This window comes from Rhopilema esculentum, chromosome 7, assembly GCF_057945365.1.
Source record: "Rhopilema esculentum isolate cy_ngs chromosome 7, ASM5794536v1, whole genome shotgun sequence".
In the NCBI taxonomy this organism is placed as follows: domain Eukaryota; kingdom Metazoa; phylum Cnidaria; class Scyphozoa; order Rhizostomeae; family Rhizostomatidae; genus Rhopilema; species Rhopilema esculentum.
Window position 1 is genome coordinate 4322383 of NC_142821.1, and position 13487 is coordinate 4335869.

At 36.9% G+C, this 13487-nt stretch overlaps 1 protein-coding gene across 1 annotated transcript in view; it reads left to right on the forward strand.

Annotated features, from left to right (window-relative positions):
• The window catches only part of LOC135683539 (uncharacterized), a 34092-nt gene extending 20878 nt beyond the window's left edge, over positions 1-13214 (forward strand). Inside the window, exons 27-41 of the mRNA XM_065198828.2 lie at positions 598-918; positions 1355-1546; positions 1772-1844; positions 2397-2709; positions 3126-3344; positions 3523-3632; positions 3836-4019; positions 4466-4632; positions 5183-5454; positions 8729-8902; positions 9265-9543; positions 10669-10794; positions 11801-12122; positions 12483-12661; positions 12934-13214. Coding sequence (XP_065054900.2) covers positions 598-918; positions 1355-1546; positions 1772-1844; positions 2397-2709; positions 3126-3344; positions 3523-3632; positions 3836-4019; positions 4466-4632; positions 5183-5454; positions 8729-8902; positions 9265-9543; positions 10669-10794; positions 11801-12122; positions 12483-12660 — 2930 coding nt within the window. The 3' untranslated portion in view covers position 12661; positions 12934-13214. The remainder of the gene's footprint in view (positions 1-597; positions 919-1354; positions 1547-1771; positions 1845-2396; positions 2710-3125; positions 3345-3522; positions 3633-3835; positions 4020-4465; positions 4633-5182; positions 5455-8728; positions 8903-9264; positions 9544-10668; positions 10795-11800; positions 12123-12482; positions 12662-12933) is intronic.
• The last annotated feature ends 273 nt before the right edge of the window (positions 13215-13487 follow it).

Here is a 13487-nt window from a genome sequence, read left to right on the forward strand (position 1 = left end):
CAAAGAGGTTTCTCACGAAGATGAAACGCTTTGAAACATTGTGCTAAAATCCTGCTTATCTGTTCAATGTCTGGCGATCAGAATTAAATGATTTTAGCCCAGGATATTTGAGAAATCAAAGGTATTACATTAAACCATTGAATCAGGCTGTAGTAAACATCGAATGTCCCTTTTCCTACACTGATTGAATGATACTAATTAGGTTGGATGCTACTCAGCTTACCACCCAAACATCATTTTTTTAATCTTGCATGTCAGGTAGCAAGAACTTATTGCTTCGTTATATACAAATAATACAACTGTAGCTTCTATCAAACCCCTCACATGCTGGAAACATGCAATCTTACATGCAAGATATATTTCATACTATTTCTTCAACGACTTTTAAACCATTTGTCGTCTGCCTTTTTTAAAACCACAGTTGCATATATCTACAAATGTAGATATATTTATTTCCAAAAAATTATATCATTGTCGTTATCATTTTCCCAAAGGCGTACGAAAAATTTTTTTATCTAGAGATGGGATATCAAACTTTTTTTTTTTGGGGGGGGGGGGGGATTCACTTTTTAACCATTCTCTATCAATCACATCTAGAGGCAGGATCATGCAAACTTTTAATGGGAAAGTTCAAAGCAAGTGGTAAACAAATGGTCGATGGAGTCTATGATATAACACTGCCTGATGGTTCACTGATGAAAATGTATTGTGATATGACACGTGATGGCGGTGGATGGACATTGGTCGTATCCAGCCATACAAACGACTGGACAACATCAGAGATGGTGAGAGAAAGAAATAAAGATCAGCCAAACATGTACAAAGATTATTCCATACTGAAATATGTCGATCAAATCAAGGACAACTACAAAATTGACGATAAAAATTTCGAGTATAGATTAGAGGCACATAGAAGAGGTACGATGGATCTGTTCTTGTCGCATCATTTGTCTTATTTATTGTTAGCTTTGTGACATCTAATGTTCATCTGAACGATGTACAATGCAAGGCCTTTACCCTTTTGTGAATGTTTTTCACCACTCGAGAATGTTACCAGTGATGTCTGCAGTTTTTTACATAAGATTGGCATCTTTTCAACAAATCTTAATTTTCTGAACCAGGTAAAAAGCTTTTACTGCCAATATCAACATCTAATATCTTTTTGTAAGCCTTGGTCATTTTTGATAAGCATCTTGTTAAGCAAAAAAGTATATTCACTGAAACAAATTTTTTAAAATCTTATAGTATGCTTTCTTCTTTTTCAATACTTGGAAAACTTCAGTCAAGTCAAAGGTTTCTTCATTAAATGGAGCACAATATTTGATTTAATAGTTTTTGTCTTGCTTTTTTACAGGGCAGTGGGGTGGCATTTGGTCAGCTCCTACATCCTACAGATTAAACGGCATGTCCCCTTCACAAACAAATGTCATTCTGCTGAAGAGATTTAACAACTGGTCATACAGTGGGATAGGAATAGCCCAGAGAATGCCATACATTATTGGAAACAGGTTAACAATGCAGACAAACCAATGGGGGTCTATTACAGGTGTGTACAAAATAGAAAATTAGCACTTTGGGCATTGTGGTAATCAATTGTGATTAATGACTCAGTCTTTGGTGCTCTATGAACCCATTGATTGTATCTTTTTGCCTGTATAAAATGGCATAGACTTTTTTTACAGCTTTTTATATTGAAAAAAAATTCGACACAGCTTTCAAAATCAGCAGCTTAGCAAGTAGGAAAATGTGTATTGTATATTTTCTATTGCAGGGAATATGACGTGGTATCACCCAGCACCTTGGATTGATGGTCATTTAATGGAAAGGAAACCAGAACACATTTGGTATGATGTCTACTATAATTTAGTTACTTAATTAAGCTAAATCATGGCAGATCAATACTTGAAGAACAATTGATGATGTTTATTGCATGCTATTTTCTGTCTTTGTCTTATTTCTTAGGTTACGGTTATGTTTAGATTGTTGAGGTTACGGTTATGAAGGATTCAGTTCACACAATGATTTCATTGTTTCCTCAAAAGAAACGAGGAAAAGAAACTCAGAAATCCTCCAAAGTTAAAGAATCTGATAAGAAATCTGATAAAAAAAACTGCATGGACGGCATGGTCTCAAATATATAGCTTGTGTTATTTTAAATTATGCTGATTACAATATAGTGAATTCAGGTGATATTTTTGGTGGATTATTTTGGTTTGTTGCCTTGAAATGCCATATCAGAATACGTATATCGATCATCTCATAGAGCACCAATTTTAGTCAAATTTATAAATCATTTTATAAATCAGCATGATTTATAAAAAGAATCACAGCGTTCATCTACAATTTTCCTAATCCCTTTCTATCGCATTTATTTGATTTTTCTTTTTGCCTTCTAGGTATTGGATTCGTGAAGGGAAGCACAGCATCCCAACTTCATGCATGAAAATAAAGTTACGCTCTCTAACACATGGAAACAAAGCAAAATCTGGACTTTACGAGATACAGAATTTGGAAGGAAAGAAAGTTTTGAGTACTTTCTGTGATATGGAAAGTTTTGGCGGTGGATGGACACTGGTTTTAAACAAAGTTTCAACAGCTGGTTGGACCAAAGAGTCGACTCTATCAAGAAACACCGACAAAGCCTCGAAAGATAATGATTATTCGATTTTATTTCATTCTCATGAAGTTATCAATCTTCGAAAAGAAGAGGTATGGGATCTTTCAAAGTTGAAAGCGCAATTGAAAAATATTTTTCTAGAAGATATGGGTCAATGTGATTTTGCAATAATAATATTACTTAGTTCTGTTTTTGTAATCCTAAGAAAATTATTTTGTTAATTGATGTGATAAGAAGGTATACCTTTATTTCCTTTTTTCTCATAAATTATCACAAACAACATACTACAAGACAATACTACAAGGAATACATAGAATTCCAATGAAAATACAATTAAATTAAACAAATTTACTTCAAATCATAAATTACAAATAACAAATAACTCATGCAGATTACTGATTACAAATCGCACCTTTTATCAAGTAAAAATTTTATATTTACAAAAGAATAGAAATTACATAAGAGGTAATATTTCAAACAACTACTTATCCTACATGTCTTCTTTTAGACTAAATTTCAGTATATGATTGAGGCTGACGGAGTGAAAAAATGGGGCGGTGTTTTTGAAGGACACAACAGCGATGGACTGATAGCATGCACCCCGAGTAAATTTAAGCCACGACTCATTGAGAAATTTGACAACTGGGACGAGCAGAAAAGCAATTTGATGTCAAGCAATCCATATGTGGTTGACAACCCTGCTTCGTATTTGACGACATCTCGAAAAGTAAGTATTGTATGTATCTTCCGAGAAAGGGACAAATACATACTCATATGACGTAATCAGCCATTGTCTGTCTCCAGCATCATCAATTTGTTTTTGGTAGCTGATACTGACAGTATTCTAAAAGCCTGGTTTATTTAAGATTCCATTACTTTGTAGTGATAAAATGTATCCTTTGTAGATATATCCTGGAACTGATGGTGTGCTTGTCTCTGAAACAGACTCTAACTTTATAAAAGGATCTATGGAGAAGCCGAGATTTGTCAGATTGTGGATCCGTGAAGGCTCAAGGTTTGCTTTTCATATCTTTATAGCCAAAATTAAGATGTCCAAACTAAATGGTTTAAGTCTCGCGTAAGAAAGCGCCATCGATTAAACCCTTTTAAACTTGAAAAGTCTCTTGTTCCCAGAGCATTTTTTCATGTTAGTCTAGCATTTCTAGCTTTGTGCAGTTAAACCTTTTTTTAGGCCACGTGACTATTTCCTTCTTACAGCCAAGGTTCATGCAATCAGATAAAACTGGGAGGTGAGAGAAACGGTGCAGTGTACAAGTCTGGTTATTATACTATTGAGGCAACTGGTGCTAATATTCTGACAGTATATTGTGACATGGAGTCGGGCCCTGGAGCGTGGACTCTTCTGGTCACAAGCACAAGCAACAAATGGACCGCGTCACAGGTTGGCAAGACACATTCATTACAATACATGAACATAAAACGTACAGCTGATAGATTAACTTTTAGTTTTGGCCCAGTGATGAAATGATATTAAGAAGTCCTAAGGCAACTGAGAGAATTTTACGCAATGTTTCATAAATATAAGAATTACGACTTTTGTAAAAGACAATTCTTTCTAATAAATGTGTTTCAATGATTATTTTTTAAAAATATCGAAGCCCTTATTGAATGAAATAAGAAACAAATTCAAAAAGAATAAAAGCAGTCTTGAAAAGTGTTTAGCGGATATTCAGATATTTCCTTTGTTTCTGCCTTCAAGTTTCTTAGATTTGATTAGGTTTTTTTATAATATATCTAGATACTTCTTTGTGTATTCTAAAAAAATCTAGACAAACTTTGCAGAAATATATCTAATGGTGATTAATGGTGATATCTACATTTATCCAGGTTCTTTCCCGCAATGAAGATTTTCCTTCCACCTCGAATGATTATTCAATCTTACACGTTGCAGACAGTATTAAGGATTTATCAAACAACGCCACATTCAAGTACAAATTGGAAGCACACACGTTTAATCATTGGGGTGGTATTTGGGCTGCACCAAAAGAATACACGTAAATTTATTTTGTTGAATCATCAATTATTGTTAAATGCACATTTAGAGTAATTAATAACTATTTATATATCGATACCTTGTTTTGTTGACGCGCTTTAATATTCGCTTAATTAAGGGAGGAAAAATATACATTTTTTATATTCCTTTCTGTAATTTACGGCAAGAAGTTGCTCATAATCTCTGTAATAGGATGATGTTTTAAGTGATCCAAGGAACGCAAATTATTCTTCAAATGCTTCTCTTGTTTAACATAAATCCTCTTTTCATTTTGTTTCGTTTTTTGCAATCCTCTGCCACGTTGATTTGCTTTGTGGTGCCAGTTAGCGAAAAATGTTTTATTATTTGGTATTTCGTAACCTCACACCGTCTAATAAATTACTTAGACTGGTCGGATTATTTTCTGTGTTCCCTTTTTTCTTATATAAGATTCTAAAACCATTTGATTACAATAGCTTGATATTAAGATGTATTTATGGAAAGATATATTTTAATGAATTTCTTTTGAACCCAAGTCAATGAAAATTGCAGTTGACCTCATTTTCTTTCAGATTCGTGAGTAAATCAAACAATCAGAACAAAGTTACGTTGTTGACTCAGTTTGACGACTTGCAAAGCAGTGTGAAAAACCGAATGCCTTGGTTGGGAAATGGAAACGGGTTGCTGACGACAGCAGAATATTCATCCAGCTACTGGTGGGGAACAATCGTAGCCAGTAACGATGAATACAGACCAGCTCCATGGATATATCCAATCATGAGAAACCCTGGTACAATCTGGTATTGGGTTAATGAAGACGATTGCGATCCGGATCGCATGCCAGGTTCTGATTCTTCAATTTCATATGAACATAATTTATATAAAAAATATTCAATTATTCATGAGGCCTGCTGATATTCTGTCTTTCCTTTTGTTGAGGATCTAGCTTCTACTTGCATTTGGTGTAGAATGGCTCAGTGATCTAGCTTCTACTTGCATTTGGTGTAGAATGGCTCAGTGATCTAGCTTCTACTTGCAATTGGTGTAGCATGGCTCAGTGATCTAGCTTCTACTTGCATTTGGTGTAGAATGGCTCAGTGATCTAGCTTCTACTTGCATTTGGTGTAGAATGGCTCAGTGATCTAGCTTCTACTTGCATTTGGTGTAGAATGGCTCAGTGATCTAGCTTCTACTTGCATTTGGTGTAGAATGGCTAAGTGATCTAGCTTCTACTTGCATTTGGTGTAGAATGGCTCAGTGATCTAGCTTCTACTTGCATTTGGTGTAGAATGGCTCAGTGATCTAGCTTCTACTTGCATTTGGTGTAGAATGGCTCAGTGATCTAGCTTCTACTTGCATTTGGTGTAGAATGGCTCAGTGATCTAGCTTCTACTTGCATTTGGTGTAGAATGGCTCAGTGATCTAGCTTCTACTTGCATTTGGTGTAGCACGGCTCAGTGATCTAGCTTCTACTTGCATTTGGTGTAGAATGGCTCAGTGATCTAGCTTCTACTTGCATTTGGTGTAGCATGGCTCAGTGATCTAGCTTCTACTTGCATTTGGTGTAGAATGGCTCAGTGATCTAGCTTCTACTTGCATTTGGTGTAGCATGGCTCAGTGATCTAGCTTCTACTTGCATTTGGTGTAGCATGGCTCAGTGATCTAGCTTCTACTTGCATTTGGTGTAGAATGGCTCAGTGATCTAGCTTCTACTTGCATTTGGTGTAGAATGGCTCAGTGATCTAGCTTCTACTTGCATTTGGTGTAGAATGGCTCAGTGATCTAGCTTCTACTTGCATTTGGTGTAGAATGGCTCAGTGATCTAGCTTCTACTTGCATTTGGTGTAGCATGGCTCAGTGATCTAGCTTCTACTTGCATTTGGTGTAGAATGGCTCAGTGATCTAGCTTCTACTTGCATTTGGTGTAGCATGGCTCAGTGATCTAGCTTCTACTTGCATTTGGTGTAGAATGGCTCAGTGATCTAGCTTCTACTTGCATTTGGTGTAGAATGGCTCAGTGATCTAGCTTCTACTTGCATTTGGTGTAGAATGGCTCAGTGATCTAGCTTCTACTTGCATTTGGTGTAGCATGGCTCAGTGATCTAGCTTCTACTTGCATTTGGTGTAGAATGGCTCAGTGATCTAGCTTCTACTTGCATTTGGTGTAGCATGGCTCAGTGATCTAGCTTCTACTTGCATTTGGTGTAGAATGGCTCAGTGATCTAGCTTCTACTTGCATTTGGTGTAGCATGGCTCAGTGATCTAGCTTCTACTTGCATTTGGTGTAGCATGGCTCAGTGATCTAGCTTCTACTTGCATTTGGTGTAGAATGGCTCAGTGATCTAGCTTCTACTTGCATTTGGTGTAGAATGGCTCAGTGATCTAGCTTCTACTTGCATTTGGTGTAGAATGGCTCAGTGATCTAGCTTCTACTTGCATTTGGTGTAGAATGGCTCAGTGATCTAGCTTCTACTTGCATTTGGTGTAGCATGGCTCAGTGATCTAGCTTCTACTTGCATTTGGTGTAGCATGGCTCAGTGATCTAGCTTCTATTTGCATTTGGTGTAGAATGGCTCAGTGATCTAGCTTCTACTTGCATTTGGTGTAGCATGGCTCAGTGATCTAGCTTCTACTTGCATTTGGTGTAGCATGGCTCAGTGATCTAGCTTCTACTTGCATTTGGTGTAGAATGGCTCAGTGATCTAGCTTCTACTTGCATTTGGTGTAGCATGGCTCAGTGATCTAGCTTCTACTTGCATTTGGTGTAGAATGGCTCAGTGATCTAGCTTCTACTTGCATTTGGTGTAGAATGGCTCAGTGATCTAGCTTCTACTTGCATTTGGTGTAGCATGGCTCAGTGATCTAGCTTCTACTTGCATTTGGTGTAGCATGGCTCAGTGATCTAGCTTCTACTTGCATTTGGTGTAGAATGGCTCAGTGATCTAGCTTCTACTTGCATTTGGTGTAGAATGGCTCAGTGATCTAGCTTCTACTTGCATTTGGTGTAGAATGGCTCAGTGATCTAGCTTCTACTTGCATTTGGTGTAGCATGGCTCAGTGATCTAGCTTCTACTTGCATTTGGTGTAGAATGGCTCAGTGATCTAGCTTCTACTTGCATTTGGTGTAGAATGGCTCAGTGATCTAGCTTCTACTTGCATTTGGTGTAGAATGGCTCAGTGATCTAGCTTCTACTTGCATTTGGTGTAGAATGGCTCAGTGATCTAGCTTCTACTTGCATTTGGTGTAGAATGGCTCAGTGATCTAGCTTCTACTTGCATTTGGTGTAGAATGGCTCAGTGATCTAGCTTCTACTTGCATTTGGTGTAGAATGGCTCAGTGATCTAGCTTCTACTTGCATTTGGTGTAGAATGGCTCAGTGATCTAGCTTCTACTTGCATTTGGTGTAGAATGGCTCAGTGATCTAGCTTCTACTTGCATTTGGTGTAGCATGGCTCAGTGATCTAGCTTCTACTTGCATTTGGTGTAGAATGGCTCAGTGATCTAGCTTCTACTTGCATTTGGTGTAGAATGGCTCAGTGATCTAGCTTCTACTTGCATTTGGTGTAGAATGGCTCAGTGATCTAGCTTCTACTTGCATTTGGTGTAGAATGGCTCAGTGATCTAGCTTCTACTTGCATTTGGTGTAGCATGGCTCAGTGATCTAGCTTCTACTTGCATTTGGTGTAGAATGGCTCAGTGATCTAGCTTCTACTTGCATTTGGTGTAGCATGGCTCAGTGATCTAGCTTCTACTTGCATTTGGTGTAGAATGGCTCAGTGATCTAGCTTCTACTTGCATTTGGTGTAGAATGGCTCAGTGGTCAGGGTTAAGGGCTAATTATAAAAAAGGTTAGGGATCTGGGTTCCAACAATAATCAATTTGAGTGAGGAGACTTCAAGAAGAAGAAGGTCCAGGATGCTGCTCGATACCCATAGCTTCAAACTAAAAAGAGCCTTCGGATGCTGCGAGAAACAAAAAAAATTATACAAATAATCAACATTCCTGATACCTTCATTTCAGAAAGGATATATGACATATTTAACATTAGAAACGTTTAAAAGGCTCATAAACTACTGTTAAATTGTATTCATTATATCAATCTGTTATTCTTTTTCAGTTGATGGTAGCCTGACAAAATGGAGTAGTTGGACACAGTGCACGTCATTCTGCTCACAGGGAACACAGGAGAGATCAAGATCATGTACTGCACTGAAACCAAGATGTGGTGGAGCCGTGTGCGATCTGAACAAAGCAAGAAGGGAAATTAGAAATTGCACCGGAAAGTGCCTGTGTAAATATCCTTTTTGGTTTGGTTTTGCTTGGCACTAAATTTCAAATCTTTCGAATGACTTTTTCACAGCTATTCTTGCTTATTTTAATTGTATTTAATTTGCAATTTTTGGTAAACGCCTATATTTATCAAACAAACCGTCCGGAGAGCATAACATTGAGCCGGATAAAAAGGCTACTTGACTGAGTGAGTCCGGGAAGTATTATCACAAAATAATCTTTATTGCAATAATTTTGAGTTGATCTTTCCAACCATATATGGAAAAAGGTATAAAAGGTATTGTATGACCTTCTTTCAGTTCATTCGTATTTGACTCAATCAAGCATCCAATCTAAAAATATTTTCTCATTTGAATCTTGTAGCGAGTCCAATTCGTAGCTTCGATGAAAATCACTGTGTTCTGCCGGAGACTGGAGGCTGCAGCCCGGATGACTCTACTGAATTGATTTGGAAAAGTGGCAGTGAGAAATGCGATCTTCCGGAGGCTCAGTTTATTTTTGATCCAAGTCATGGAAGCTTTGTTCACAAATGCAGCGGAAAATCTGTTTGTCCAAAGGGAGACGTTCTGCATGCAACCCGTTTGCAAATAAACTCAAATTGTCCGAAAATGGCCTTGAAGAAACGATTTACAAGAACACAGTGTACGGATATTTAACCGTTTCTTCTCAATAGTTTATTCTTTTCAAATACAGAAATCTAAAATGCCTTTGAAAAGGGGAAACATTTTGAAACATACTAAAGATTTTTATCTTAGACTCTTGAGATTATAAAATGTCAGAATATAGATTGAAAACTCTGCATACCTAATTGTGGATTGAACTGGGCCAAACAGAAACGCGAGGAATTGCCCAGTCATCCCCCTTGCCTGAATTACTGCTGTTTTGTAGACAGAAGGACTTCGTTTCCACTCTTTGGGCTCCATTTGTTTCGACTTCTTCGTTTTAACTCACAAATATTTTTTTAAATATAAGGACTTGTTCTATGTCAGCATAGCGGTCAAATCTTTGATTTCGCTATCATGTTCTAAGCCAATCAGCCGAATCTAAGGCTGAACAGTTAGTGCATCTTTGACGGGAATATGAAATATTCCTAGATTTAAGGTAAGTATATAATTGATTTTGTCTAAATGTGAAATGTCTAAAGCGCTTTGGGTGGGGAGAGGTAAAAACGTAATTTACCTGAATCTCGACATGAATTTTAGCGATCATTTGCGAGGTGTTCTTTATATTATTCTTTGCGATCGAACAGTGGCGCCAATATAGGTTGAATAGCAACGCATGGTGATGAACTGGACACAAAAAATAAAGTGGAAATTCGCTTTGTAGAGACGTACAATGTTTTTTGTAGACAATGTGGTAAAAACACGCTGAAATGGCGAAAATGGGCCTAATTCTAGCTGCGAAGCGATTTTGTTGTGAGAATCCTGTGTGCTGATTGGCTTAGAACATGGTAGCGAACAGAGTTCTCAGCTAATCAAAGATTTGACCGCTATGCTTTCTATATCAATTCATTCTGTAATTACTTAAGAACTGATCTGCATAAAAAACGGAAAAGCATACACCACTTCAGAAATGAATTAAGGAACATCTTGATCAGGTTGTAATGTTTTTCTTTATTTTTGTCTCGGTTTTTAGATTTATAGTTAGGAAATATCCTTTGGCGAAGAAAGTGCGACGCCAGATTATCTTGCACAATCAATAGCAAATATATAATCAATAGCAAAAGGATACTGTCGTTATTTATGTATTCACTTGGATTTGTTGCAGTTGGATCAATTCATTTCGATCACGCCTGTATTCACCCGATGAAAGCAATGCCTGAAGACAATATGAAGCTGCATTTCTGGAGCGGCTGTCATGGAGATAGGCTGAAACTGAGTCTATACAAGATCGGTAATGTTAATTATGATTAACGCTCTGAATCCAACATATCTTCTTTGCCTGTCTGTCACAGATGTAACTGGCTTCGTATGTTTTACAGACTACTTTTATTCGAGTACATGTGGTTTAAATTCTAAATATAAGAAGAGTTTTTGCTGACCTTATCAATCAGGCAACTTTATAACCTTGCATTTTTAACTTCATATGAATAATAAATCGAAGGAAACTATATTGGACGCGAAATGCATCCATATCTATGTTTCAAGTTAGTTGCAGCATCAATTCGGGTGATTTCTCCTCATTACCTCGTTGCAATAATGTTATATGTTTATATTCCAAAAGCCTTCAGTAAAGCAAAGGAGTTATAGTTCTTGCTATTAGAATCAGTTTCAAATTCTCATTAATGGGTAATTGAAAATTTTCAACAAATCTTCGTCTTAATTGCAGCTCTTTAATCCAAATTTAATAATACTTGGATGCATAATAATACTATGATGCGCAGAACACTGACCCCAGAGGGCTGTGGCAAAGGCTTGGAAACAAAGCCCTTCGCTGCGACCCTACACACCTTGCAGAGCTGCACCGATTCTAGCCTAACTTTTTGCATACCATTCGTCTTGCTTTCTTGGTTTCCTCTAAACTAATCCTTGCAAACGCTTATCTGATTCCTCTGATTTCAAACGGAAATTTAAATGATCGACCAAGGGGCCTTATTTAGGCACTATTTGTAAGCCATTACATCTTCTTTCCCTCTTTGGCTCCCCTTTCTTGCTATTGCATAAGTATAACTTGATTATTTTTTCTGATTTTTTAAAACCATAAGTTTCTTCTCCTACAACATAGCCCATTCTTGCCTCTCCTGAAGCTGATCAAACCTATCTACATGGGAAGCAGGGCGAGCTCACTGATTGGCTTGTATTGTACTGAAATTCGAATCGAGTCGTTAAAAGCAATATTCAAATCACAAAGAAACTCTTTTTTCTTGTTTTTATCGCAATCTTGTCCCATTCTTTTGTAGAACATGGTCCAGTTCATGCAGACGTTTGGTTCAATCTAAATTTTGTAAATTTGCGTATGACCGACTTTACAAGCGACACAAGATTTCCAAGCAACCCAACAACATCTGGATACTTGGACAATTTCGACTCTCCTTATTCTCTTGGCAGTAATTACGGGTTGCGCCTATGGAGCTACTTTGCAGCACCAGAGAGTGGAATGTATACATTCTATGCAGCATGCGACGACTTTTGTCAGATATTCCTCAGTCCTACTGTTTACGAGAAAGATAAGAAAAAAATCATCGATGTACAAGGCTGGACATCACCCTATCAGTATGACAAGTGAGTCAAAAACTTTTTTTACTGCCTTACAAACATTTCGTAAGAGAAGAGTTGCATACTTTTCAAAAAGACAATTAGGGTACAACGTATACAACATTCAACAAGACAACATATTTACGTTAGTTACATAGTTACAAGTTACAGGTTTTTATATAGAAAACGTTTGGACTCAGAGTTTTGATTACAGAATCAAATTTGAGATAATAGGATCCAGTTAACAATTCAGGATAAGGTTAACCATCGCTCATTTATTTCTCATTGAAACCATCACTTCTATAGAGACTGTTCAAAACATTTTCAAAACTTCTCGCTTTTGCTTTGCAAATTTTTGTATCCTGATGCCGTTTATTTTTTTTAAAGACGATCGAGTCAGAAATCTATAAAGATCCAGCTTGAGGCAGGAAAGCTGTATTACTTGGAAGGACTTCTCTTGGAAATGAGTGGTGGTGATCATTTGAGCGTTGCTGTCGATCTTCCAAGTGGAAAGAAATTGATCCCGCTTTCGTATTATTATCTGAGAGCCAAGGCTGAGTCTTGAGGTAAGAAAATCAAGATATTCATGCCCTTTTAAAAAAGATTAGAGCTCACGGACTAAGATGTGGGAACAAAGAATATTTTAGAAACGTAAGGCAACCCTCGGCATCATATTCTAAGGAGTAGGTAACCAAGATAAATATACAATTTCTCAGTTGGACAAGCAGGGTCCTGAGATAGAATAATTACACCAATTTAGGAAAAAATTTGACTGGAAACTACGAATTTTCGGCCGTGATAATGCTATATTTTAACATTCAATTAATTGTTTTTTTAGATGGTTTACTAAATTTGGCCAAGAAATCATCAAATGACATTTCAGAAGTTTCTTTTCATTTATCGTTTTCATTTCTATTTTAATTCTTATTTGGGAGTGTTGATTGAAAAAGCAATGTAATCATAGAATAGAAATGGGTGACTGTTTGATATTATCTCAACAGTAATTAATGCTGTAACTTTCAAAACAAGTTTTGATTGTCACTGTAAAGCCGATTGGTAAAGATTATAATCAAGAGTTCTAATATTGACATGATAAAAGTATTTTTTTCCTCTTACAAATTCTTTGTGATCTTTCAATGAATCCTATCCAATATGCCATTTCCCTCACTTTCTACACTCTTGTATAAAGAAATCTTTTCTAAATTGAAGTTCAAACTGGCTGTTTCAAAAATTTGGTCTTAAATTAATAGGGTGTAAGCAGTGTGATTGCTAGCTAGCGTGCTCTTAGAGGTGTTCAGGCCTCATTTGCCAACAAAGAGAGTGAGGCAACCTTCATTTGCCGACAAGTTTGAAATTTCACCAAAAAACAGTCCTAGATGGCAAACATCCTTG